Raw genomic sequence first — 27,680 nt, forward strand, 5'->3', positions numbered from 1 at the left:
ATCTTGAGCTAGACACAGAGTACTGATTGGTGTATTTACAAACCTTGAGCTAGACACAGAGTGCTGATTGGTGTGTTTATGATCCTTAGCTAGACATAAAAGTTCTCCAAGTCCCCACTAGACTCAGGAGCCCAGCTGTCTTCACCAAGTGGATCCTGCACCAGGGATGCAGGCAGAGTTGCCCGCCAGTCCCGAGCCGTGCCTGCACTCCTCAGCCCTCGGGCAGTCGATGGGACTGGGCGCCATGGAGCAGGGGGCAGCTTGAGCCGTGTGGGAGCCCACTGAAGGGGAGGGCTCGGACATGGCAGGCTGCAGGCTCAGAGCCTGCCCTGTGGGGAGGCAGCTGAGGCCTGGTGAGAACTCGAGCACAGTGCTGGCACACTGGCACCCTCTGCAGCTGCTGGCCTGGGTGCTAAGCCCCTCACTGCCCTGGGCCAGCGGCACCAGCCAGTCGCTCTGTGTGCGGGGCCCACCAAGCCTGCGCCTGCGCCTGCCAGAACTCGCGCTGGCCCCATGAGCACCATGCCAGCCCCGGTTCCCACCCGTGCCTCTCCCTCCACACCTTCCAGCAAGCAGAGGGAGGCAGCTCCAGCCTCCGCCAGCCCAGAGAGGGGCTCCCACAGTGCTGTGGCAGGCTGAAGGGCTCCTCGAGCACCACCAGAGTGGACGCCAAGGCCGAGGAGGCACTGAGAATGAAGGCTGCTAGCATGTTGTCACCTCTCAATCCCCCCTCTAAACAGGACACCCCAACTGCTGTTGGGAATTTGGCTGATGACCGCTCTAGTTACTTTCTGCTGGATAGGGGCGATGAAGGGGCCCTGCAGTTGTGGTGTCCTCCAGAGGGGAGTTCTCTAGGCCAGTGAAAGTGCCAGTGGGTTGGTCCAGTAGTCCTTGGTAGAAGTTGTTAGTTGAGCTTGTTTGGGGTTCCATTTGTAAGACCATCTGTAGCTTGATGGCCTGGATTCTAGAGGAAACACATTTGACAAGAAAGTTAAAGATACAGACCCCAAAGATGAGTAACAGCAAGATGGCTGCCATGGGGCCTAGAAAGGGGAGAAGCCATGTTGCCCAACTCCAGAGGTTGGTATAAGAGTTTGAAAGGCGTTGTCTGATTTCAGAAGTATTTTCCTGTAAATGCCGAGCGGCGTCTCATACTATCCCTGACTGGTTAGTGTAAAAACCACACTCTTCCCCTGAGAAGGTGCAGAGTCCTCCTTTCTCAGCAGTGAGGAGGTCTAGGCCTTGACAGTTTTGGAGAGTCACTGCTGCTAAAGAGTCTATTTGGGATTGTAAAGTAAGGATAGATTTTGTTATTTCTTGCAAACTGTCTGAGAAATCCTTTGAGAGTGTGTGGCAGTAGGATAATGAAGTAGATAAACCAGATATTCCACTTCCTGTAGCAGCAGCAGCCATTCCTAACCCTATAAGTAGGGGTATTAGTTGTGTGGCTCTGTGTTCACAGACTTGAGCTTTGAGGGGTACTGATAAGTTCTGATTTCCTTGGGCAATATTAATATTGGGACTTAGAAAGACTAAGATGCAGGTGCCAGTCCAGTTACTGGGAAGGCAGATACAGGCCAACATTCCACATAAGAAGAACATGTCTTGGCTGGGTAGACATTTAGAAATTTACCCCAGGGGCTTTTAAAGGAATAAGGTACACTGTTTTTTCTTTACTACTTCCATATCTCTTTCTTTCTCTTCAACTTCTCCTTTGTCTCTCTTTCTCTCTGACTCTTTGTCTCTTCCTCTCTTTCCTTCTTGCTGGTCTTTCCCTGCCTCTGCCAGCTGCTTATGCTGCTGTTATCCCCTCTCCTTCCCATTTTGATGGCTATGGCAGTGTAAGACTGCCACCTCCTTGGGTTTTTGCACTGTGTGCAATAACTCTGTAATTTCCTTGTGGTATTTAATGGGGGTTCCCCCAGAGGTTAGGAACTCCCTTTCTTTCCATATTGCAGCATGGGCATGTAGCATTAGATAAGCATACTTGCTATCTGTATACACATTTATTCTTTTTCCCTTTCCCAGTTCTAAGGCTCAGTTAAGTGCCACTAGTTCTGCTAACTTGGCACTGGTCCCTGGGGAAGAGGCTTACTTTCAAGTACAGTTATATCACTAACTATGGCATAACATGCCCTTCATATCCCATTCTTCACAAATGAACTTCCATCGGTATATAGGTTAAGGTCAGGATTAGCTAAGGGGACTTCTAAGAGATCATCGCGGGTGGCATAAGTCTGGACTATAATTTGGTGGCAGTCATGCTCGATTGGTTCCCCATCCTCTGGGAGAAAAGTGGCAGAGTTGAGGGCCACACACATATGTATTTGAAGCACTGATCCCTCAAGGAGTAGCACCTGGTATCTAAGTAGGCAGTTGTCTGATAGCCATAAACTTCCTTTGGCACCTAGTGTGCCATTTACATCATGAGTAGTCCAGACAGTGAGATCTTTTCCTTATATTATTTTGATAGCCTCTGACACTAAGACAGCCACCGCTGCTACTACCCATAAACAGTGAGGCCAGCCTTTTGCTACTACATCAATTTCCTTACTTAGGTATGCCACTGGTTGTGGGGTTGTCCCACGAGTCTAAGTAAGGACTCCAAGAGCGATACCTGCTCTCTCTGTGACATACAGAGAAAAGTTTTGTCCTGTGGGAAGGCTTAAACCTGGAACTTGTACTAGGGCTTGCTTTAAAGTTTTGAAGGCTATTTCTGCCTCTGGTTCCTATTCTACTAGATGAGTATTTGCCTTCTGGGTTTCCTTGAATAGAGTATAGAGGGGCCTGGCTATATTGCTGTATCCGGGGATCCATAGTCGGCAAAAGCCGGTAATTCCAAGGAACCCTCACAACTGTTTTAATGTCTTAAGGCAAAGATAAGTCAGTATAGGCTGTATTCATTCCTTGCTGAGGGCCCTGGTCCCCCTGGCTAAGATTAGGCCTAGATATTTGACCTGCTGTAGGCAAAGCTGGGCCTTCGACCTAGACACCTTGTATCCTTGATTAGCTAGAAAGTTCAAGAATTCTAGAGTAGCCTGCTGGCATGAGGCTTCCGAACTGGTAGCCAAAAGTAAATCATCCACATACTGAAGGACCAGAGTGCCTGGACTTGAGAAGTGGCCTAGATCTTGGGCCGGTGAATGACCAAACAGATGAGGGCTATCCCTAAACCCTTGGGGCAAGACCATCCATGTAAGTTGGGACGTGTGGTCTGTGGGATCCTCAAAGGCAAAAAGAAACTGAGAGTCAGAGTGCAGGGGAATACAGAAAAAGACATCCTTGAGGTCCAGAACAGTGAACCATTCTGCTTCCTCTGGTATTTGAGAGTGTAGGGTATAGGTGTTGGGTACAACTGGATATAGAGGAATTACTGCCTCATCGATGAGTCTAAGATCTTGCACTAGTCCACTGACCGTTCAGTTTTTGTACTCCTAGAATTGGGGTGTTGCAGGGACTGCTGCATTTCCTTACTAAACCTTGAGCTTTTAAATGTTTAACAATATCCTGTAATCCTTTATGAGCTTCAGGCCTTAAGGGATATTGCCTTTGATAAGGAAAAGTGGTGGGTTCTTTTAAACTGATTTGGACTGGATGGGCATTTTTTGCCCTTCCAAATTATCCTTCCAATGCCTAGACTTCAGGGTTGATTCCCTCCTCAAGTAGGGGACAACAAATGGGTAACTTGTTCCCCATATTCATGTAGATAATAGCTCCAGCCTTGGCTAATATATCCCTCCCCAATAAGGGTGTGGGACTCTCAGGCATAACAAGGGCATGTGAAAAGAGCAAAGTCTCCCAATTACAACTGAGGAGGTGGGAGAAATACCTGGTTACAGGTTGTCTCAGGATTCCTCGGATGGTAACGGACCTTGAGGACAGTCGTCCAGGACAGGAGATTAACATTAAGAAGGCCGCACCAGTGTCCAGGAGAAAGTCAATTTCCTTGCCCTCAATGGTTAAGCATACCCGGGGCTCAGTGAGGGTGATGACACGAGCTGGCGCTTGCCCCGGGCACCCTCAGTCCTGTTGTTGGATCATCTGGTTGGGGGTTTCTGACCCAGAGAACCTTTGTCGTCTGGGGTAGTGCACCTTCCAGTGATTGCCTCAGCACAGTGGACATGGATGAGGGGCAGCTTGTTTCTCATTGGATAGTTTTTTTTAAAGTGTCCTAGTAAACCACATTGATAACAAAGCTTACTGGGTGATTGGCCTGCTCCATTTTCTATCCTCTCTGAACCACCAAGGTTTGTTTGTCTGAGGGCCATGACTAAGGCTGTGGCCTTTCTCTGATCTCGCTTTTCCTTTTGGGCCTGTTTCTCTTGGTCCCTATTATAGAACACCGAGGTTGCTAGGTTTAATAATGCCCCCAAATTTTGTTCAGGGCCCAGCGCTTGCTTTTGGAGCTTTCTCCTGATATCTGCGGCTGACTGGGTAATAAAACTTATCTTTTTTTTTTTTTTTTTTTTCTTTTTTTTTTTTGAGACGGAGTCTCGCTCTGTCGCCCAGGCTGGAGTGCAGTGGCGCGATCTTGGCTCACTGCAAGCTCCGCCTCCCGGGTTCCCGCCATTCTCCTGCCTCAGCCTCCTGAGTATCTGGGACTACAGGCGCCCGCCACAGCGCCCGGCTAATTTTTTGTATTTTTAGTAGAGACGGGGTTTCACTGTGGTCTCGATCTCCTGACCTTGTGATCTGCCCGCCTCGGCCTCACAAAGTGCTGGGATTACAGGCGTGAGGCACCACGCCCGGCAAAACTTATCTTTTAGAATCAATTGACCCTCAAGTGATTCAGGTGACAGGCAAGTATATTTTCTTAAGGCCTCCCGTAGCCGCTCGAGGAAGGCAGAAGGATTTTCTTCCTTTCCCTGGGTTATGGTGGACATCGCTGAATAATTCATGGGCTTCTTCCTAATTCTCCTTAGTCCTTCTAGAACACAGGTCAACAGATGTTTATGACTCCAGTCTCCATGATCTGAGTCAAGGTCCCAGTGGGGATCCATACTGGGGATGGCTTACTGACCGGTAGGGAATTTGTCCCTTTCTTCGGCTGTCATTCTATCATTTACTTGACTGAGATACCAGGTATCTCCAAACTCTCGGGCTGCAGCCAAAGCTGCATTCTTTTCATTAAAGGCCAGGGTTTGATCTAACAGTAGCATGACATCTCTCCAAGTGAGGTTCAAGGTTTGCCCTAGACCCTGTAGGGCATCTACACATCTATCAGGATCATCTGAAAACTTCCCCAGGTCCGCCTTGATCTGCTTTAAATCAGAGAGGGAGAAGGTGACATGTAGCCAGGTTGGGCCAAATTCCCCTCCCCCTACAGTTTGAAGGGGACATAACCAATAGCCTGGGGGTTTTTGTGGTCCTTTGGAGATTTCTTTGCTTATTTCCTTTTGATCAGGGGAGAGTAGAAGAGAATTATCACTAATAGGAAGGGGAGTTATAGAGAGGCTAGGATATAGGGGTAAGCTGAGAGGTCCTCCTGTGGGATGTAAATTGTAAGCTTTGCATAGTTGTGTATTCTCCCTCAATGAAAAGAAAGCTTGGACATAAGGTATTTCACTCCATTTGCCTTCCCACTTACAAAAAAGGTCAAGCCGCAGGATAGTATTATAATTTGTACTTCCCTCAGGTGGCCATTTTTCCCCATCAGAGAGAGAATATTGCAGCCAAGCCATAGGGCAGAAAAAATGAGCCACCTCTTTTTCAGGGTTTGTGGGTCAAATTGGTCCCAATGGCTTAGGATGCATTTCAAGGGTGAGCCTGTTGATGCCTGAGTGTTTGCCATCTGAAAGACAAAACTGCCTGCAATTTCAGTTTGTTTTGTTTCTCCCCCTTCCCAAGAATCCGCAATGGTCCCCGGACCCTGCTGATCAGAATAGCTGCGCCCACTGATGCAGCAGCAGAAACAACCCCTGCCCAAGAACCTGCAATGGTCCCTGGACTCTGCTGATCAGAATAGTTGCACTCACCGACACAGCAGCAGAACACTAGATTTCCCCCAGACCACATGGAGGACCAAGGAAGGTTGGATTTAGTGGCCCTTACCAATGCATTCTCGAAACCCTGTACCCTTGCCTGTCCACCCAGACCACACGGAGAACCGGATTGAGAAAAATCGAATTTAGTGGCCCTTACTGATGCATTCTTGAAAACCTGTTAGAGTCCTAAGCATTCTCCTGTTAGCATTAGGACTTTACCCCTGTCCTATAAAGATGTTATACCCCAAAATTGAAGTAGAGGGTCATACCCTGAGGGAGGGAAGGGATCTCCAGGGTTGGAATAGTGACACCTTTTGTCCTCACTTACGTGAACAGGAAGGATACAATTGCTGAGGCTCCCCATATCCTAGCTTTCAGGAATAGCTTTTGTTAGGCCTGTTAGTCTGAGCAGGGATCCTGAAATTCCAGGTAGTCCCTGCTATGACAGGGCTTTGGGCAAAAACTGTCTTTCTGATTGGTGAGTCTGGATGCCTAAAGAAGGTAACAGAGTCTTGGAGTTCATATTAGAAGTCATTCTTACAGGAGAAACTAGAAAACCACCAGAGACCGGGAGCGATTTTTAGAAGCGGGACTAACCTTAGAGAAAAGAGGCAAGAGGAAGTTTGTCTGGCAGGCATTAGGACCCAGGGGCAAGGGTCAGAGTAGATAGAATAGATGGGCGAGTCTCACTTGGGTGACATGACTTTGAGAGTTCTGCCCATGGACGCAGGGTCAACCAACTTGTCAGGACCCTGGAGCTGCATGACTTTCCTCTCAGTTGACCCTCGGCTCAGCCCAGAAGTACAGCAAAAGCGGAATCTGGTTCTGGGCAAACCAACGCTCCCAACTCCAAAGGGTCGGGGGTTGTTAGAGAGCCCTTTCCCAAAAAGCCTGACACCCTTGTCTTAAGTCCGGTGGCAGCGCTAGTCGCTTTTAACTGGCCAACAAGTACCCGGTATTTAGCCCACAAATTCTAAGGAAAAATAGGACAGAATAGCAAGTGAAAGGGGTCCGTTGGTGCTCACCACTCGGTGATAGTCAGTGTCCCACTGCTTGGTGATAGGTGAAAGTCTCACCACAATAGGTGAAAGTGTCAGCACTTGCGGATAGGCAATAGTGCCTTTGTGGTCGCCAAAATGTATCCGGAATGGGTGGGTTCTTGGTCTCGCTGACTTCAAGAATGAAGCCACGGACCCTCATGGTGAGTGTTATAGTTCTTAAAGATGGTGTGTCCAGAGTTTGTTCCTTCAGACATTTAGCTGTGTCTGGAGCTTCTTCCTTCTGGTTGGTTTGTAGTCTCGCTAACAGGAGAGAAGCTGCAGACCTTCACGGGGAGTGTTAACAGCTTTTGAAGGCAGCGTGGACCCAAAGAGTGATCAGCAGCAAGATTTATTGCAAAGAGTGAAAGAACATAGCTTCCACCAGCGTGGAAGGGGACCCCAGCGGGTTGCCACTTATAGCTGGGGCAACCTGCTTTTATTCCCTTATCTGACCCTACCCACATCCTGCTGATTGGTCCATTTCACAGAGAGCTGAGTGGTCCGTTTTGACAGAGTGCTGATTGGTGCGTTTACAATCCTTGAGCTAGATGCAGAGTGCTAGATGGAGAAGTTCTCCAAGTCCCCACCAGGTTAGCTACATACAGAGTACCAATTGGTGTATTTACAAACCTTGAGCTAGACACAGAGTACAGATTGGTGTATTTACAAACCCTGAGCTAGCCACAGAGGGCTGATTGGTGTGTTTACGATCCCTTAGCTAGACATAAAACTTCTCCAAGTTCCCACTAGACTCAGGAGCCCAGCTGGCTTCACCTGGTGGATCTCACACGGGGGCTGCAAGCAGAGCTGCCCGCCAGTCCCGAGCCCTGCCTGTACTCCTCAGCCCATGGGCGGTCGATGGGACTGGGTGCCATGGAGCAGGGGGCAGCGCCCGTCTGGGAGCCTTGAGTCCACCACAGGGAGGGGGGTACTTGGACATGGGGGGCTGCAGGTCCCGAGCCCTGCCCTGCAGGGAGGCAGCTGAGGCCTGGCGAGAACTCCAGCGCAGTACTGGCCCGCCGGCACCCTCTGCAGCTGCTGGCCTGGGTGCTAAGTCCCTCACTGCCCTGGGCCAGCGGTGCCAGCCAGCCGCTCTGTGTGCAGGGCCCACCAAGCCCCCGACCGATTGCGCCCTCTGGAACTCACGCTGGCCGGCCAGCGCCTCGCACAGCCCGGGTTCCTGCCCGCGCCTCTCCCTCCACACCTCCCAGCAAGCAGAGGGAGGTGACTCCAGCCTCAGCCAGCCCAGAGAGGGGCTCCCACAGTGCTGTGGCCGGCTGAAGGGCTCCTCAAGTGCCCCCAGAGTGGATGCTGAGGCCGAGGAGGCGTCGAGAGCAAGGGCTGCTAGCACGTTGTCACCTCTCACTTCCAGTTGTATTTTGGCAAAAGGGAGGACAGATTCTTACTAAACCTATGCAAACAACTATATTGCCAAGAAATGTTAAGAGACTAGGTAAGAGTTTCTGAATTCAAACAAGGAGAATCGTGTCAGTGAGAATCATATATCATTCAAGAATACTTCATTTTGGTTTATAAAAGCAGAATTTAAAAACTTATTGTGAATGACAGCATAAGAAGAGAAAGACAAAGCTTCTTACGTCTGGAAACAGAACCTTAAAACAACTACATTTCAAATAACCCCAACAAAATTTCTCTCATCAATTCGTTCAGTCCTGTGTAATTAATTCTCATTCTGTTGTATCTTGGGTTAGCAGTTGTGTGAAACTGCTTTTCAGCTATAGAGTTCTGGGAATCCTGACTCAGTTTACCGGTACAGTCTGAAAGTTATCAAAACCATATCAGCTTAGCTTTGAAGAGATAATAGTTTGGAGTACCTAGAACAGTCTCTTCCACGAGGCTCTGAGACTGTCTTTTGATGAAGACACAAACTCTGGCCTGTAGATTATAGCAGAGTCTTGAAGTAAGCATCAAAGCAAAAGAAAAACTATCTATAAATAACACAGACTTGGGGCTAAAATTAATTTATTACTTGTATTTTTGAAATGTGGAAAGTGCAGTGAGGTTCATGATAAGAATAATGAAACTGACAAGGAAATTTACTTATTTATGTGCCAAACAAAGACAAAAAGGCCTCTTCCCCAGTTGCCCTCTCAATCTCAGCCATGTAGACAGCCCACGCGGGTACCAGGCCCTGGGGTTTCAGGGATTCAGCCACAGGAAGTGGGGGCAGGGAGCTGTTCAAATCCAGCCCTCAGCTAAAGCAAATAATAATGGCTGTAAGCTTAAAATAGATCCAGGGAGGAGCTCATTAATGTGAACATAGAAAGCAGTTCTGCACCTCTGGCCTTATTCCTCTTGGAAATTGCTTTGGTCCATTTTTACTTTCCTTTTATTCAACGCACCAGAAAGTAAGACTTTCACCAACATTTTTACCACATTTGATGATGAACTAATTTAGACTGGCCAAAATAATTGTTCCACTGGGACACAGGAATTCAACCTCAGTTCAGAAAATCCCTGACATCTGACGTAGGAGGATTTATAGGTTTAGTGGAAATTGCTTTCTCCTGCTCTCCAGATTGCATCCTGTGGGTTGATTTTTTTTGCATGAGTAAACATCCTTCTAATAATGAACAGACCAATAATGTCTTAAAGAGAGAAAAAGAACAACATTTTCCTTTTTGCTGTTTCTGGAGAGAGCTGTTTGAATTTGGAAACCCATGTTGACTGTCCCAAATATGAAATTTGGCATCTTTCTTTTGTGGTGGGGATGGGTTTTGGCCACTGAAAGCAGAGTGCACTGGCCTGGAAGAGAAGTCCATGAGATGTCTAAGAAAGGCAGGTGAGTGGACATTTACGGATAGAGGATTTAGGAAAAGAGGGTGTGCAAAGCGAGCTTACAGTACTGTTCTAGAAACTGAGCATCATTTCCAGCATATGGTGTTTTGTGTAGATGCCTTTTTCTTCCCTTTCCCTTTGTTCTCCTGCTGCCCTGCTTTTAGAAGGTTAGAATTACGTTTTCTTTTTAAATGATGCTAGATTAGATCATTTTATCAGTGCATATTTTAAAATTCTTTATGAATTGTCCTAGGTGAAAGGTAGGTTCTGGAAAATAGAATATATGCACATTAAAAAAAAATCAAGGGCAATTATTTGCTGTCTGTGTCCTAGGGTTAGAACAAATCTGTGAATTCTCAAATTACCAATGGGACCTATATTTCATGAGAATGATTCTGCTGTAATTATTTCTGTTAGATTTGTGAATCACTTTTTAGTATTTTAAAAGAAAGCAGCTTTCTCCAAGCTGTATGACTAGAAGGATCATTATTAGATGGTCCACTACCTGTAAACTGGGAGGGCCATGGACGGAGGTGCCTGCAGGCAAGTGCTTGCCTGTGGTCAACACCAAAGGTGCATGCTGCCCTGTCTGCCAGCACTTGCAGAGGGAGCTTGGACAGGAAACCAGGTTCCCCACCAGCCCCTTAGCACTCGGCCTCGCCTGAGCCATTCTGATGGCAGCACTGGCAATGTCTAATCTGGGATGCACACCTGCTTGCCCCGCATCAGTCAATAATACAGGAGACTTGGAGACAACCTAATCCAGTGCTCTCTTTGTACTGATGAGGAAATGGAGACAGTAGGGCATTGTTGATTCTTGGTCTTTATTAGCCTTAGCTTCAAATTGAACTTCACCTTTCTTTGAGTGTAAATATAAATAGAGTCTGAGAGATCAGTGAATATGAAAAGAAATCTAGCTTTTGGGACTTTGGGGTTAGGAGGAGGGCTGTGTGTCTAGTGCCTCAGTGCCCTCCCTCTGGGGCTGGAGGGAGCCCTCCTCACATGGGCTCCCAGACAGCCAGCTGTAGCTCACAGCATTGTTTCAAGCTGTTCTTAACAACATTGCAAAACTAGGAGCTGAAATATCCAGTGGTCATGGTGAGCCCTGGGGTACTAAGGGAGGCCACTGTGCCCTATTACCATCAGAGTCAGAAGGTGCTTGGGCAAACACTGGAACTTGTGGAGTGGTACAGCCATAGAGATTATTTGATCCAAATGTGCTTATAGGGATTAAAAGCCACAACAGCAACAAACTCTGTTGGTCTTCATCAAAAACTTTTCCCAAGTCAGAGTTAGAGTGGCAACCTATTCACAAATATCGGTGATTAAGAAGTCTAAGAGAGTGAAATAGACTTTCTTTTAAATAATTTATTTTAAAAATTTATATTTTAATTGACAAATTATGATTGTATATATTAATGGGTACATACAAAATGATGTAAGGATATATACATACAATGTGGAATGATTAAGTTTAATTAATGTATCCATTACCACAAATACTTACTATATTTTTGTGGTGAGAACATTTGAAATGTACTCAGCACTTCTGCAATATACAATACACTATTTTTAACTATGGTCACCCTGCTGTGCAATATGTCTCAAAAAACTATTCCTCCTGTCTAACTGAAACTGCCTCTTGGCCAACATCTCATACCCTCAATCTCCCAGCCTCTGGTAACCATCATTCTGCTCTCTGTTAATATGATTTCTATTGTTTTAGATTTCACATACAAACGAGATTATATGGTATTTGTCTTTGATGCTTGGCTTATTTCATTAAGCCTAATGTCCTCCAGGTTTATCCATGCTGTTGCAAATGACAGAATTTCTTTTTCTAAGGTTGAATAGTATTGCATTGTATACCACATTCTCTTTATCCATTCATCCATTGATGGACACTTAGGTTGTTTCTATAACTTGGCTATTGTGAATAATGTTGCAATGAAAATGAGAGTGCAGATATCTCTTCGATAAACTGATTTTAAGTCCTCTGGATATGTACCTGGACATGGGATTGCTGGATCATATGGTAATTCTGTTTTTAGTTTTTAGAGGAACCTCCGTCTAGTTTTCCATAAAGGCTGTGCTAATTTACATTTCCACCAACGGTGTTACAAGGGTTTTCTTTTCTCCACATCTTCGCCAATTCTTGTTATTGTTCATATTTTTAAGTTTGTTTTGTTTTTTGTTTGTTTTAGAGACAGGGTCTTGCCCTGTTACCTAGGCTGGATTATAATGGTTTCATTAATTTATGAATACCTGGCTAATTTAAAATTTTTTTTTCTATAGACAGGGTCTCACTATGTTGCCCAGGCTGGTCTCAAGCTCCTGGCTTCAAGTGATTCTCCCACCTTGGCCTCCAAAGGTGCCAGGATTACAGGCATGAGCCACCATGCCTGGCCATCTTTTTGATAATAGCTATTCTGACTGGTGTGAGATGATATCTTATTGTGGTTCAGATTTGCATTTCCCTAATGACTAATGATGTCAAGCATTTTTTCATATATCTGTTGGCCACTTGTATGCCTTGTTTTGAAAAATGTCTATTCAAGTCCTTTGCCCATTTTTAATCAGGTTACTCGTTTTCTTGCTACTGAGTTGTTTTTCTTCTATATCTTAGATATGAACCCCTTATCAGATGTGTATGCCTTACAAATATTTTCTTCCAATCTACAGATTGTCTCTTCACTGCAGTAGTTATTTATTCCGCTGTGCAGAAACTTTTTAGTTTGATGTAATCTCATTTGTCTGTTTGCTTTTGTTGCCCAAGCTTTTGGAGTCAAATGCAAAAAAGTCACTCCCTAGACCAATATTATGTAACTTTTCTCCCATGTTTTCCTCTATCAGTTTTACAGTTTCAGGTCTTACACTTAAGTCTTTAATCCATTTTGAGTTGATTCTTGTATATGGTGTGAGATAGAAGGTCCGATTTCATTCTTCTGCATGTGGTTATCCAGTTTTCTCAACATATTTATTGGAGAGACTTTTTTTTCCATTGTGTGTTTTTAGGACCTTTGTTGAAAATCAATTGATTGTAAATGTATGGGTTTATTATTAGGCTCTCTCTTCTGTTTCACTGGTTAATGTGTTCGTCTATATTCCAGTTCCATGATGTTTCAATTACTATAGCTTTGTAATATAGCTTGAAATCAGGTAGTGTGATGCCTCTAGCTTTGTTTTTTTTGCTCAAGATCATTTTGGCTATTTGGGATCTTTTGTGGTACCATACGAATTTCAGGATTTTAAAAAATATTTATGAAAAATGACTTGGAGTTTTGACAGGGATTGCATTGAATCTGCAGATCACTTTGGGAGTATGGACATTTTAACAATTCTCAATTTTTTCAACCCATGAACATACCTTTCCATTTATTTGTGTCTCCTTTAATTTCTTTCACTGGTGTTTGACAGTTTTCATTGTACAAATTTTTCACTTCCTCAGTTAAGTTTATCAGTCTTTTTTTTTTGTAACCACTGTATATTGGATTTTTAAAAATTTCTTTTTTTAGATAGTTTGTTGCTAGTGTATAGAAACACTTCTGATTTTTGCATGTTGAATTGAATCTGCAACTTTTGTGTATTTGTTCATTAGTTCTGACAGTTTTCTTGGTGAAGTCTTTAGGGTTTTCTATGTATAAGATCATGTCATCAGCAAACAGCAACAATTTCACTTCTTTCTTTCCTATTTCTATGCCTTTTCTTTCTTTCTCTTGTCTAACTGCTTTGGCAAGAACTTCTGGTACTATGGTTGAATAAAAGTGGTGAGAGTGAGTCTTGTTATTGATCTTAGAGAGTGAAATAAAATTTCTTTGTAATTTTACTTTTAAAAACTTTCATTTCTTTAGTTATGAAAGACACATATAACTATTATTTAAATTTACCAAGAAAAAGAGAAAAAAAATTTTAAAACATCCAAGAATTGCCCATAATCTCCAAACCCAGAAGTAACCTTGTTAACATTTTTGTGTATTTTCTTCTTGTCTTTTTTGGTAAGCATATACTGAATATGTAGTTTGGAATTATGCTATACATATAGTTTTATAACCTTATTGTATTTAATATAATATTGTCTGCATGTTTACTTATTTTAAAAGTCAATAGAATTATCATTTGATTGGCTGCATAATAATGCAAATATGTAAATTAATGCACAGTGTGCTACCATTTAAGTGTTTTTCTCTATTTACAGACATTTGGTTGCTTCTTCTTTGTTATTACAAATATTCTGTTTGTACATCTTTGTATATAAGAAGAGTTGTTCACATACATAATTATTTAATTAGGATAGACTCCTTGAAGTGGTATGGATCAAATGGAACAAAAACATTGAAAGCTCCAGATACATGTGGGCAAATTTCTTTCCAGAATGTTAGGTGGACCCAACTTATACCCCACCAGCCAGGTTAAACTTCATTTTTATGTAGCCTAAACTTTTAAAGGGCTTACTGGATTTCATCCAGACTCTAAATCCATAAGCTACTGGTAATTTGTATCCAGGCTTCTTTACATGGTCATGCTAATAAAATAGCTTAGGTAAACATGGGCACACCAGAGGGTGAGTCTAGTGAGCTGCCTAGGGTGCAAAACTGAAGGAGGTGCTTACATGCCCCAGAGAGTGACTGGCTCTTAACATTTTACTCCCTATGCACCTTACTTACCTCACTCTAGTCTCCACCCCAGCAAATAATTAATGTTTTCCCAGAATCTCCATGGGAGGCACATCCAGATAGGATCCATCTTCACCAATCATGCAGAATCAAGATCAGAATGCCAGGGCACTGGGCAATGTTTCTAGAATAAATCAAAACTTACTGTCTCAGGCCGGGCATGGTGGATCATGCCTGTAATCCCAGCACTTTGGAAGACTGAGACATGAGGATAACTTGAGCCCAGAAGTTCAAGACCAGCCGGGGGAACAAAGTGAGACCCCGTTTCTATAACAAGTACAAAAAAAGTAGCTGGGCATGGTGAGATGTGCCTGTAGTCCCAGCTGCTCAAGAAGCTGAAGTGGGAGAATGGCTTGAGACTGGGATGTCAAGGCTGCAGTGAGCCGTGATCATGCTACTGCACTCCAGCCTGGGCCCATCTGACTCTGTCTCAGAAACAAAACAAAACAAAACAAAACAAAATCCAAAACTTACTGTCTGTCCTCTCCTCCTCTCTTCCCTGGAAGAATGGAAACATAAGCTGTCTACACTACAGGCCCCTGGACAATGCCAGCTCAGGCTGTGGGAGGGCAAACTGATCCTACCAGAAGCTGGAAGTACATTATCATGCATTCTTTGTCGTGCTAAAGAATTCACGTTTATTCTGAAGGTAAAGAGGAGCTGAGTGGTCTCAGCAGATTTCCATTTCAGAGAGACGATGCTTCCTTGCTCAGCAGCATGATGGAACACCAGGAAGGGGGCTAGAGGGGAAACAGAAAGTAATCCAGAGTCTATGACCAGAGTCTGAGGCCAGGTAAGAGCTGGTGCAAAGCTCATTCATAGTGGAATGAACAGGATGGGGATGGGGGAGGAATGAATATGAGAGATTTCAAGGAGCTAGAATGGTCAGAATCTGATTGGCTTCAGGGTAAGAGAGAAGTTTAGGGTGAATGTTCAGCAGGTATTTGGATTGTATGACTGAGTAGATGGTGGTGCCAGGAAGGAGAGCAGGTGGAGGAGTAGGTTTGGGGATGAAGGTGGTGAGTTTGGTATGAACATATGGACCTAGATGTGCTTGCAAGATACCAAGAGAAAGCTGTCCAGTCAGCAGGAAGGGATATAAGTCTGCAGCTCAAGAAGGAAACTGGGCCTGGAGAATTAGATTTAAAGGGAGTCCCCATAGGTGGCAATGGATGAGGTGGCCAGAGATAGCATGTGGCATGAAATAAGGACAGGATCAAGGCCAGACTTTGGGGAAGAGCAGCATTTGAGGAGAAGATAAAGGAAGGGGACTCAATGACAGAAACTGGAAATGAGTGACCAGAGAAACGGGTATAGAACTGGAACACAGAGGTGTTGCAGATGTTAAGAGGCACATTTCTTCCACAGTTATCAAGTGCTTATTACAGGGCAGGCACTACATTGGGCAGTGAGCTCTTCACCAATCACTCAATGAGATGCAGGCTGTGCCATCAGAGGCTTTCTGACTAAGAAGGGGTTCTGGCGAGGTGTCAAGGGTTTTAAGAAGGAGGGAGTGGTCAGATCACTCCAAGGTCAAAATCAACTAGTTAGAGGACTGAGAAGTGAGCCCTAGATATGGTAGCTACGTGTCATTAATGATCATCCCGCAAAGAGACAGATGTCAGTGGCTTGAGGAGAGGAGAAGAGAAAATGGAGTGAATATAGACAGTATTTACAAGAAACTTGTTGTGAACTGAAAGACTGAGATGGGATGAAAGTGAAAGAGGAAGACAGGAGAGTTTTAGGGTAGGAGGGACTTTGGAGGTTTCAAAGGATGAAGAGAGGCCAGGGGTGGCAACAATGTGGCATGAGGTGTTGCTGTCAAATCCCTGTCATGCGTGACAAAGAGAAAGCTGTGGGATTATGGACTGGGTCTCTGATCGACCTAAACACCTTGAAATTTGATTTTCTCTGAAGCTAGTAGCACTCTCTTCATCTTGTTCCTCTGCTCCCCAGAAAGTTTGCTTGAACTTTTGAGTCCCCACTTTGTGCTGCCTGGTGCTTGTCTCCCGGCTGATTATGACCTGCCCCTCCTCCTTGCAGTCTCCTAAGGCCTCTGCACCTTCTGCTCCATGCTCACAACGCCATTCTCTTTCTTATTTCTCTGACCCGTTTTTTTTCTCCCGCCAATATTTAGCAGAGGTGTCACCTCCTCTGAGAAGCCTTCCGTGGCCCTCCCTCACCCCCTGCCTCTCAAGTCTCAATTAGGTGGCTTACTTCTGAGCCTCTGCAGCCCTCCACCACTCTTCTGTCTAAGGACTAATCACTCAGCATTGCCTTTTTTATCTCATTTGTCTCTGCTTCTAGACTGTGAACCCCTTGAGGGCGCATTTATCCTTGTTTCCCCACAATCAAGAACAATGGTGAATGTTCATGAAATGTTGGGCATGAATAAATGAGTGAATCCTGACCCTTGCTATTTCCTGTACTTCATTCATTCATTCAACAAATATGTATTGAGGGCACTATACTCCAGGCACTGTGCCCATGGCTTGGGAGGCAATGGAAAGCAGAAAAGACCTGCTCCTCCCCTCGAGGTGCTGACAGTCTAGTGGGGGAGACAGACCTTAGTCAGACCGTTTTTGTGAATACAAAAATCAAAAATTTTGCAGAAGGCTGGGCATGATGGCTCACACCTGTAATCCCAGCACTTTGGGAGGCCAAGTGAGGAGGATTGCTTGATCCCAGGAGTTCGAGACCAGCCTAGGGAACATAGTGAGGCCCCATTTCTACAAAAACAAGCAAAAGTACCCAGGTGTGGTGGCACACACCTGTGGTCCTAGCTACTCGGGAGGCTGACGTGGGAGGATCACTTGAATCTGGGAAGTCGCGGCTTCTGTGAGCTGAGATTGCGACACTGCATTCCAGCCTGGGTGACAGAGTAAGACCTATCTCCAAAAAAAAAAAAAAAAAAAAAAAAAAAAAATTCTGCAGAATGTCAGACCTTCAAGGACCTTAGAAACCCCCTCACTTTAAAGATGAAAAAAGCAAGGCTCAAACAGGTACACAAACTTGTGCCATAGTCACATAACATACCCGCAGAGCCCCACAGACCCCACATTTCTACTCTGGTGCTCTCCTCTCGCCATCAGAAAACGAAAGAAAGTTATATTGATGGACATAAACCTCAGGTTGAACCAAGTAAAAATGTTTTTGTACGTCACAAACAGTTGAATGTCAGCCATTTCCTGTGGTTCAAATTAACATTTTCTTGCTTAATTCTTACAGCACGCCAGTAAAGTTAGTATTATTCCCCCCATTTTATAGGAAACTGAGACACAGAAAGATCAGAGGTGTCACTGCCCAAGGTTAACAGCTAGTTTGTGGCTCCCCTGGGATTCACACTGAAGTCTGACTGATGCAGAGTCTGCACTCCTTCCAATACCGTAAGCTGCCTCATCAAAGAAATCTAACCTCAAACAAGCAGTGGTGGCTCTTGGGATTGTGGTGATAGCATTGAGAAGACCTCATGAGTCTTGACTAACCTCTGTTGAAGGCCTGGTCTCTGCTCCACTCCCCAGGCGAGAGGGCGGGAGGTGAAGCGAGGTAGAGATGTTCCATCCACAGTTTCACATTCTGAAATGCATTGCAGGCTGTCCCCTTGACAAACACTCGTTTTTGTTTGTTTTGTTTCTGTTTTTAAGCACTGAGACATTTAATTGGCTATGGGGATTTCACTCTAAAGGCATTAACAAGAGTCTAAAATGTTGGCATTAGGGTCAAATAGATATCTACAGTTAGAAAGTAGTACGTTCTATAAGAAATGGGAATAATACAATCTGAGAATTCTAATAAAGAAAATAGGTGGACAAAATTCAGAGCTTTAAATTAAAAATAAATAAATAAATAAATAAAGTAACCTGGCATCTTCAAGTGAGAAGGCATATGGTATTCCCAGGCATAGGAATTCAGACATATGTACAAGGGGAAAAAAAGGGATGATCTAGGCTGAGATTTTTTATTTAAGTCCGCAACTTGGACTATAGGCTGAGATCTTATCTAAGAAGCAGTTAGACAAATATATTCTTGATGTGTTCTTTTTACTCTGTGGCAAGGCAGTAGCAGGCCAGGGCTGTCTGTGTGTTAGGGGCCCAAGCTGGTGGGAACAGAAGTCAGTAATGGTGGCAAGACAGCTTGATCAAATACCCTGAGACCGGACAGAAGCTGATAGGTCAAAGCTAGGTTGGTACCCCCACCCCAGACAGCCCTCGCGGCCCTTTGGCTGCAGGCAACATCTCAGATCTCCCTCAGATGTGCAGGCCTCAGAGGTCAAGGAGTGTTCACACTCTATCAGTCAGGGATCTCCAGAGGAAGAGAACCAATAGGCTGTCCACATCCACATCCTTATGCCTTTCTCTGTCTGGATCACACATTTGTGGGGACTGCCAAGTCTGAGATCTGCAGGGCAGACTAGCAGGCTGGAAGTTCTGGCAGAAGCTGGCGTGTTGCTGTCTTGAGTAGGAAGGCAGTCTGGAAGCAAATTCCTTCTTCTTCGAGAAATCTTAGTCTTTTCTCTGAAGGCCCGCAGCTAACTGGATGGGGGCTCCCCACATGATGGAGGGTAATCTGCTTTACTTAAAGTCCGCTGATCTAACTGTTAATCACCTCTTTTAAAAATATCGTCACAGTAACATTTAGACTGATGTTTGACCAGAACCAGTACCATGGTCTAACCAAGTTGACCCATAAAATTAACCATCACACATTTTAGAGAACATGATTTGAAAAGCAGAGTAGTAGTTACCAAAAACCCACTTAGGAAGGAATCAAAGGAAATGAACTATTTAATATTTACAGCCAAGGAAAAATACAAAATGCTCAACTCATTATGTGGAAGAATGCACAGGCCTATAACAATTCAAGAAATTCAATATAAATAACATGATGGGTGCAAGCTCATTAAATTAATGAAAGTTAAACACACACCCCCCCAGTGCTAGTGGGTCTGTGTGGAACCCAGACCCCTATTGGTGCAGCTCTGGCAGGGGACCTACCTTTCTAGCATCGCCTTCAGCCAACAGGACTAGAGCAGTGAAGCGCCTCTCATATTTCAGGAAGCCTGCTGCCTTCTGGAATGAACTTGAAAGGTTTCGGAGCCATCTCATTGCCTAAACCCTTACTTCACAGCTGAGGAAACAGACCTGGAGAGAAGCAACTTGCCATCTCCCACCAGTAAGCAAAATGGGTTCAAGGCAGTGTGCTGGCTTCCTGACTGCCTGCTGTCCTCCTATTGTACCAGGTCACGGCCTCAGAGAGCTGTGCAAAAGAGCTCCATTTTTAAAATTAGAAATCACAACTTTGGTTGAACATTGGAATCACGTGAGATTTGAAAACTATCGATGACTGGGTCCCACTCTTAGAGGTTCTGATTTAATTGGTCTGCTCTGTGGCCTGGGATTTTTAAGCTCCTCAGGTGATTCCAATGTGTAATGAGGGCTGAGCCTTAGATGGTTGTGTGCTACATGTCCACTATTCTGGTAGCAAATAATTCTTTTCTCTCTTCCCGATTTGATGACCACTCTCTTTGATGGAGAATAGCAAAGTAAAATTGGATTTTGTTAGCAGAATCTCAGCCTTATTGTAATTGTTTATTAACATTGCCTCATCTCTGCCAGGCACGGTGGCTCACACTTGTAATCCCAGCATTTGGGAGGCTGAGGCGGGCAGATCACTTGAGCTCGGGGGTTCAAGACCAGCCTGGGCAACATGGCAAAACCCCAACTCCGCAAAAAATACAAAACTTAGCTTGGCGTGGTGGCAAATGCCTGTAATCCCAGTTACTCAGGAGGCTGAGGTGAGAGGATAGCTTGAGCTCAGGAGGTCAAGGCTGCAGTGAGCTGAGCTTGTGCCACTGCATGGTAGCCTGGGCAACAGAGTGAGACCCTGTCTTAAAAAAAAAAAAACAAAAAAAACCAAAATGAAATCTTGCTTCATCTTCTCCAAGTGGTATACTTCCTTCTACTGACTCTCCTAGCTCAGGATGCAACTGGAAAGAATTCTGCTTGTCTTTACCATGTCTCTTGAGTCTCATTTAGACTCTGGCCTCCCTTGACTCATTTTTATGGGTCCCTTCAATTCTGTGGAATACACCCTTGAGTTTGTGCTTCTCCTTCCATATTTTGTACCTGTCTTTGTAAAGTCAATTCTGCACACTGCTAAGGGTTTACAGAGATGTGTAACATAGAGGCCAGGCATGGTGGCTCACAACTATAATCCCAGCAATGTGTGAGTTTGAGGCAGGAGGATCCCTTGAACCTAGGATGTGGAGACCAGCTTGGGCAACATAGTGAGACCCCTTCACTACAATTTTTTTTTTTTTTAAATTAGCTGGGCATGATGTCACACACCTGTGGTTCCAGCTACTTGGGAGGCTAAGGCAGGAGAATTGCTTTAACCTAGGAGGTTGAGGCTGCAGTGAGCTATAATTGCACCACTTACTCCAGCCTTGGGCAACAGAGAGAGATCTTGTTTCAAAAGAAAAGAAAAAAAATAGAGTCTCTCATCTATTGATCCCACGGTGAAATGAGTGGGATGGTCAGAAGGCCTATCACCACAACAGCACGGTGTGCACATTTTGATGAAAGCATGTAAAGGAGAGAAGCACTGAATTCAGTGGGAAGGAGAAAAACTCAAGAATGCTTTCAGGAGGAGGTGGTATTTTATCTGGGAATGCATGGAGCTGTCTGGATAACAAAGGGTGTGAAGACTAATGGGAAGGGCATTCCAGAGAGTTGGGACATCGGGAGCAAAGCATAGAGATGTAATTGACAACAGCAAGAAGTTGGGGGCAGAGTGGGAGCTGAGAGTGGGAAAGTGAGTAGGAGCCTTATTATGGGCCTTGTATGTCCAACTTCCACGGATTTTACTTTGAGGATGAAGGATTTTAAGAGGGGAAGTGACATAATTGTGATTTTCATTCCATGGTATTGGTGGGATGGTTGGATTAGAGAAGGATAAGACCAGAGGCAGGAAAGCCTGCTGCCTCCCATTTGCTAAGTAATGACACCTAAGGCAGCAGGGTGGGGATGGAGAGGGCAAGACAGCAGGGGCAGGGTGGGGGACGTTGAGAAGGAGGTCAGCCAGGACTGGCTGCCTGACTGCTGTGGGCAAGGCCCCAGTTGGCCTTTCATGGCCTTTATGCACATCAGAAAAATGGACCCCTATGATAGATACATATCTAAGAAGTGGAGCTAGAACTGGATGTGCCCTGGTGTTCTCAGTGGCCCTGGAGGAGGATTGAGAGATGGGCGGGGGTTGGGGGGGTGTGCGGGGTGGGGGTGTGCCAAGGACAACATCTGGGTGTTTTGCACTACATACAAGGACTTCTTTTCTTGGCTTTTACAAATGCTGAGAAAGGAAGATCATTTTCATTAGCCGATTTCTGCTTCTTTATAAAAATTAAGTTCTCTATTTTGTCAGGTGAAATAGTCAGCAAGGTGAAGTGTAACTTATCAGATGCCCGGCCATTAGCTGAATGAGCTTTCCAGCAGAGCTCCCTCATCACAAACCCCCATCCCTGCTCCAGTTCACCTCTGAGAAAGTTCTGACACCTCTTGGGAAAACACCCACGCACAGACTAAGAACTAGAACAAGCAGACATCAAGAAGTCTCATAGGTTGGAATTTGTCATTTTATCCAAAATAAAAATAGGTGTTCAACAAATGAACACTGTATGTTCAGTTCAAAAAGCTGTCTCGAGTGTCATCCTGTATCATCTTAACTTGGTACATGCCTATCCTTTCTTCATAACCTCCTGGGGCTCATTCAATAGATATTTATCATGCACCAACTTTGTGCAAGGTCCATGTTAACTTGTGTATGAGGAGACGATAAGCTCAGACCTTCCACATCTAAGCTGATTTCCTGGCAGTGGGAGGCAAGTCTTCCAATGTGATGCTATGGCCAGTCTTGCTTCTAACCCTGGAGCCAGAACCCCTGGCTCTGACTTCTGGCTCCTTCACTTTTACAAGTTATTAAAAGTCTTTGTGTCTCAGTTTCCTGCATATAAAATGGGGATAATGACGAGGCCTACCTCCTAGGGTTTTGAGGAATAACCTGAGTTAACACACGTAACAGGAGTTAGCATGGTAACTCGCACGTAGGAAGTGCTCAAGCAGTGTCAGATTTTCCTATTACTTTTGTGTAATACATCATTTCAATATTAATAATCATACCCTCAGATGGTGAAAAGATGCCAATGATGCAAAAAATATTCCATGATATATTATAATTTGAGTTTAAAAGAAAGTTTCAAACAGTGTAATTCTCCAAGAATTGTAAGAAATATAGATGCAGAATGGCAGAGGTTACTTCTGAGTTATATTCATCTTCTCCTTTATAATTAAGCTATTTTCTAAATTTTTTTACATGGGCATGTAAACAGGAAAAAAGTTATTTAATAATATTAAACAATAATGAAAAAGACCATAACTATATCCTATTTATCCGTCTTCTCTTGGCTAGAATCCAGGCTTCATGAAGGCAAAGGCAGTGGCATCTCAGAATTTGACAAAACTCCTTTCGTCAGTGTCTGGTTCCATTTCAGGTCGACCCAAAGCCAAAGTAAGAGCTGGGCCAGGCTTTTTTCCATTCCAACCTCCTCTTTCATTCCCTCCTGTCTCCCTTCTTAAGTGCCCATCTAAGGGGCTGATTCCTTCCTTTATTCAACTAATAGGTATTGAGGGTCCACTGGGGTCCAGCACCGTGCAAGGGACTGAGTGCGAAGAGAACTCTGTCCCTGGTGTCCTTCGGCCTCATGCTGCCCATCAACTGTGATGGCCCATTGCCCGGAGTGCATGCCACTCCCTGGTCTTAACTCTGCCCACGCCTGCAGAGCGCACACCTGTCTCTGCTCCATTTTCTACAGATGACATAATCCCTGTGCATCTGTCCTGATGTGTCCCTGTGCATCAGTTGAGTCCTGGCAGAAAACAGCATTGCCTTCAAAAGGGCTTAACTCATGATAATTAAATAAAAGGACAATTTGAAGAGATGTGGGCAGAGTTCAGGGGTCCAGTCAGGCATTTTGATGCCCCCAAGGACTAGGAAGAGCAGGAAGCCAGGACTACCCCTTGACTAGAAGGGGAAATATTATTATTGGAGTTTATTGAAGATACTGTGATTATCTGTAATCACAGAGTAACACAGACATTGCTAGTCCCTGGCATCAAAGCCAGGAGAGAATGAGGAATAAATACCCTGACCTCTTTCTTCCTCCTCCTCCTCTCTCATCTCTTGTCAGTGCCCATTTGGCTGAAATCATGAGCCAAAGAACGAGGATGCTCAAGTGATACAGTTCACCTAGCAATGTGTTACTCTCCATAATGATAGTTTTATGGTGGATCAAAGTTAAAATGTGTACATCCTTAAGAGACTTCTAAAAGAATGGCGTCCATTTCAGACCTGGGTAGACCAGTGGGGGAGATTATTTTAGGTCAGACCTCTTTAAATTAGACCTTCTGAGTAATGAATCCTCCAGTTTCTTCTGTAGGTACTTGGAAAATGCTCAAGAAGAGGCTAAATGAATGCATTGAAGCTTCGTAGTTTTTTCTCCTTCTTTCACATTTTATTCTGGTTAGATTTGAAGCAAATCTGGAGGGAGAGGGGTGCTTGGTTGATTTGAGTAACTAGACTGTCTCTACAATGCCTTTACTTTTTTTGTTCATAGTAGGCCTCAAAGACAAAGACGAGAAGTACATGAAGATGCCCACAAGCAAATCAGGTATGACCATAAGCACATGCACACTGTTTTGCAGATGTTTCTTCCCTGAACCTCAACCGCAGTGATTTTCAGCAGAGCCCCTCCCCGACCCCTCACCAAGGATCAGAAAGTGGAGGGTGGGGGACCAGAGGAAGGGGACCCTGAAAGGAGACAGCAGCGGTGGGGGGGGGGGGGGGACTGGCTCCTGGATCAAGCTGGTGAGAGAGGATGTCTATGGCAATGGGAGCTGGTGTTCCTTCTCTTGACAAACCCGGCTTCCTCTCTTATATCTGTAAGCAGCTCGCTGGTTCCAATTCTTTTCCTGGGCCACCTCCTTTGCTGCCAGCATGGTAATTCCTCACTGTAGAAGGACACTTCCTGGTGGGTTCAGAAATGGCAATGGCTCCTCCCATTTGTGTACCACTTTCTAGTTTGAGAAGTACTTCCAGGTTGGGTGTGGTGTCTCACACCTGTAATCCCAGCACTTTGGGAGGTCTAGGTGGGAGGATTGCCTGCAGGCCAGGGCTTTGAGGCTAGCCTGGCAGCATAGTGGGACCCCTGTCTCTACAGAAAATTTTAAAATTAACTGGACTCAGTTGCGTGTACCTGTAGTCCTGGCTACTTGGGAGGTTGAGATGGGAGGATCACTTGAGTCCGGGATCACTCGAGCCCTGGAGTTTGAGGCTGAAGTGAGCTCATGATAGGTCACTGCACTCCAGCTTGGGTGACAGAGCAAGACCCTGTCTCTAAAAATAAATAAGTAAATAAAAATATAAAATAAAGAGGGAATAACTAAGAATATATATCTGTATATACTTGTATACAAGAAATTCTGCTCATATAGACAAAAAACCAGTAAGAGAAACACCTGGCCAGGTGCGGTGGTTCACGCCTGTGATTCCAGCACTTTGGGAGGCTGAGGTGGGTGGATCACTTGAGGCCAGGAATTCAAGACTAACCTGTCCAACATGGCAAATCCCCTGTCTCTACTAAAAATATAAAACTTAGCTGCGCATGGTGGCAAGCACCTGTAATCCCAGCCACTTGGGAAACTGAGGCATGAGAATCACTTGAACCTGGGAGGTGGAGGTTGCAGTGAGCTGAAATCATACCACTGCACTCCAGCCTGAGTGACACAGTAAGACTCTGTCTCAAAAAAAAAAAAAAAAAAGTGAAACACCTGTGGATGAGGGCTGGGGCGGGTGGAGGCAGAAGTGGGAGGCTGAGTCTTCACTACATTTCTTCTTCTAAAAAATTTTCAAATGCTAAAAGTATGTTACCAATAGAGAAAAAGAGAAAATAAATACAAATGACCCCAGGTGCAGTTCAGAAGCAGCAGCAGGAGTAGCCGCCTTCCATGCAGACGGGATGGTCAGCATTTCCCTCCAGGGCAAGGTCCTGTTCCCTCCACAGTGGGCCAACAGAGATCGGGGACCAGGCTCGGACCATACTCACTTGCTCTCCCCTCCAGCTCAAAACCCCTCAAAAGGCTGAGACACTTTAAGGGAATTTGGGCTATTAATAACAAGACTAGAACCAGTGATTTTCAGTGTTGGTTACACATTAAAATCATCTGGGAAACTTTAAAAAGACCAATTTTCAGGCCCTATTTCTAGACAGTCCAAATCAGCATCTCTGAGGTGGGGCCTGGGCATCAGTATTTTTAAAGTTCCACAGTCATGGTCAAAGTCAATGTCTTGGACCTTTTCTGGGTCAGTTCATTTATCCAGAAAGATAGAGAAAGGAAGAGGGGATGTCCAACAGCTTAAAAGAAGAAATAGCACACCCCATCACACCTATCAAGTTCAAGTCAGAATGCAAGTTGCTTTTTATTTGTCTTGGTTGGAATATGTGATCTCACTGGTTTCTTCCCCCTTGGCAGCCCAATTCTGAGACGAAGCCCTGACATCACCAAATCGCCTCTGACAAAGTCAGAACAGCTTCTGAGGATAGATGACCATGATTTCAGCATGAGGCCTGGCTTCGGAGGTATGGGACATGTGCTCTCGGGGTGCGCTCTTTCTTCTGGTCCTCTGTCTGTGGGCAGGAAATCAGCCAAGGTACAGCACAGCTTTGCTCTCCCCTGACCCAGTCTGCCTCGGTTGTGCTTGGTGGACAAGACATTGAGTCCACAGTATGTTCTGAGCATCTGCCTTGCCCCGCCGTGGGTTCTGCTGAACACAGTCTGAGGAAGCATCTGCTGCTGGGTGGGTGCTGCCCCTCTAGGATGGCTCACAACAAGGGAGGCCAGCAGCTGGCTGTAGGAAGGGCAGGGGAACACAGGGCAGCTGCAGCCCAATACAGCCTCCTAAAAATACCTGGAAATAACAACCTTGGACTAAATTTGTTGTCATCTGGGAGCTGGCAGATAGAGTTCAGGGTACATATCTTAGGGAAGAATGTGATCTGCTCATTTTAATTAAATGAAAACAGCTTGAGAGAATAATGATTTAGTGCAGAAGAATAGCAAAGCCCTTTGAAGCTTAGCCTGCAGCTGCTGGGTTTCAGCCTTCTTAATGGCAAGAAGTTTTCATCCTTATGGGTTTATTTTCCTGGAAAAAAAATATTTATTTTAGAAATCATTCTCAGCCGGGCATGGTGGAACACACCTGAAATCCTAACGCTTTGGGATTTCATCTGCCCTGGCTGAGGCGGGCAGATTGCCTGAGCTCAGGAGTTCGAGACCAGCCTGGGCAACATGGTAAAACCATGTCTCTGCTAAAAATACAAAGCTGTGGTGGCGTGCACCTGTAGTCCCAGCTATTCAGGAGGCTGAGGCAGGAGAATCGCTTGACCCCAGGAGGCGGAGGTTTCAGTGAATAAGATCACACCACTGCACTCCAGCCTGGGCAACAGAATGAGACTCTGTCTCCAAAAAAAAAAAAAGAAATAATTATCTTGCCATTTATTTCTTCCGGTCACTTTTATCCAAAGAATAAATAGGCTATAGAAGAGAGTCTCTATCCAGTCCATAATCCACCATTGTTGAATCCAAACCCACCTTTTTTAATACTCCATAATGATTCAGTGTGCTCTATGCCTGCCCTTCATCCTGAGAGCAGGGAAGAAAGGGGGCAGGAATTGATTCCCTTCTTTATCTTCCTTACTCTTTATCAATACTGAGTCCATATGGCCCAGAAATAACAAAAAAATCTAATATTTTAAGGTCACTTCATCATGTTGCAAAGATGCAGATCTGTGGGTTTGGCTAATGACCTGAATATGACTTTGGTTCTGAGTGCCTATTACCAAACAATGCCTTTCTCATGGCCAGACAAGAGACACTGTCTTCCAAGGTGAAAGAGGGTGCAAAACTAGAAGGCAAATATAGGGAATAATGTGGTGACCTCATGCTAAGAAGTCAGTTACTCTTAGATCAGACCCAGCCTTTGACCTAGGTCTTCATCATACCTTCAGATGAGCATATATAACCAAGAAAGGATGTTTTCAAACTTTTGTTGGAATATTTCAGAAAGCCAGCCTA

At 44.8% G+C, this 27,680-nt stretch overlaps 1 protein-coding gene across 3 annotated transcripts in view; it reads left to right on the plus strand.

Annotated features, from left to right (window-relative positions):
- The first annotated feature begins 9,251 nt into the window (after window positions 1-9,251).
- Window positions 9,252-27,680, plus strand: part of GABRR1 (gamma-aminobutyric acid type A receptor subunit rho1) — a 40,204-nt gene continuing 21,775 nt past the window's right edge. Inside the window, exons 1-3 of one of the 3 annotated variants that reach the window (XM_008006592.3) lie at window positions 9,252-9,827; window positions 24,167-24,217; window positions 26,079-26,185. In XM_008006592.3, the coding sequence (XP_008004783.1) occupies window positions 9,706-9,827; window positions 24,167-24,217; window positions 26,079-26,185 (280 nt within the window). In that variant the 5' untranslated portion in view covers window positions 9,252-9,705. Of the gene's footprint in view, window positions 9,828-22,959; window positions 23,059-24,163; window positions 24,218-26,078; window positions 26,186-27,680 lie in introns of those variants that run through there. The other 2 variants (XM_008006591.3, XM_073022588.1) reach the window with 2 other exon arrangements.

This window comes from Chlorocebus sabaeus, chromosome 13 (genome assembly GCF_047675955.1).
Source record: "Chlorocebus sabaeus isolate Y175 chromosome 13, mChlSab1.0.hap1, whole genome shotgun sequence".
Taxonomy (NCBI): domain Eukaryota; kingdom Metazoa; phylum Chordata; class Mammalia; order Primates; family Cercopithecidae; genus Chlorocebus; species Chlorocebus sabaeus.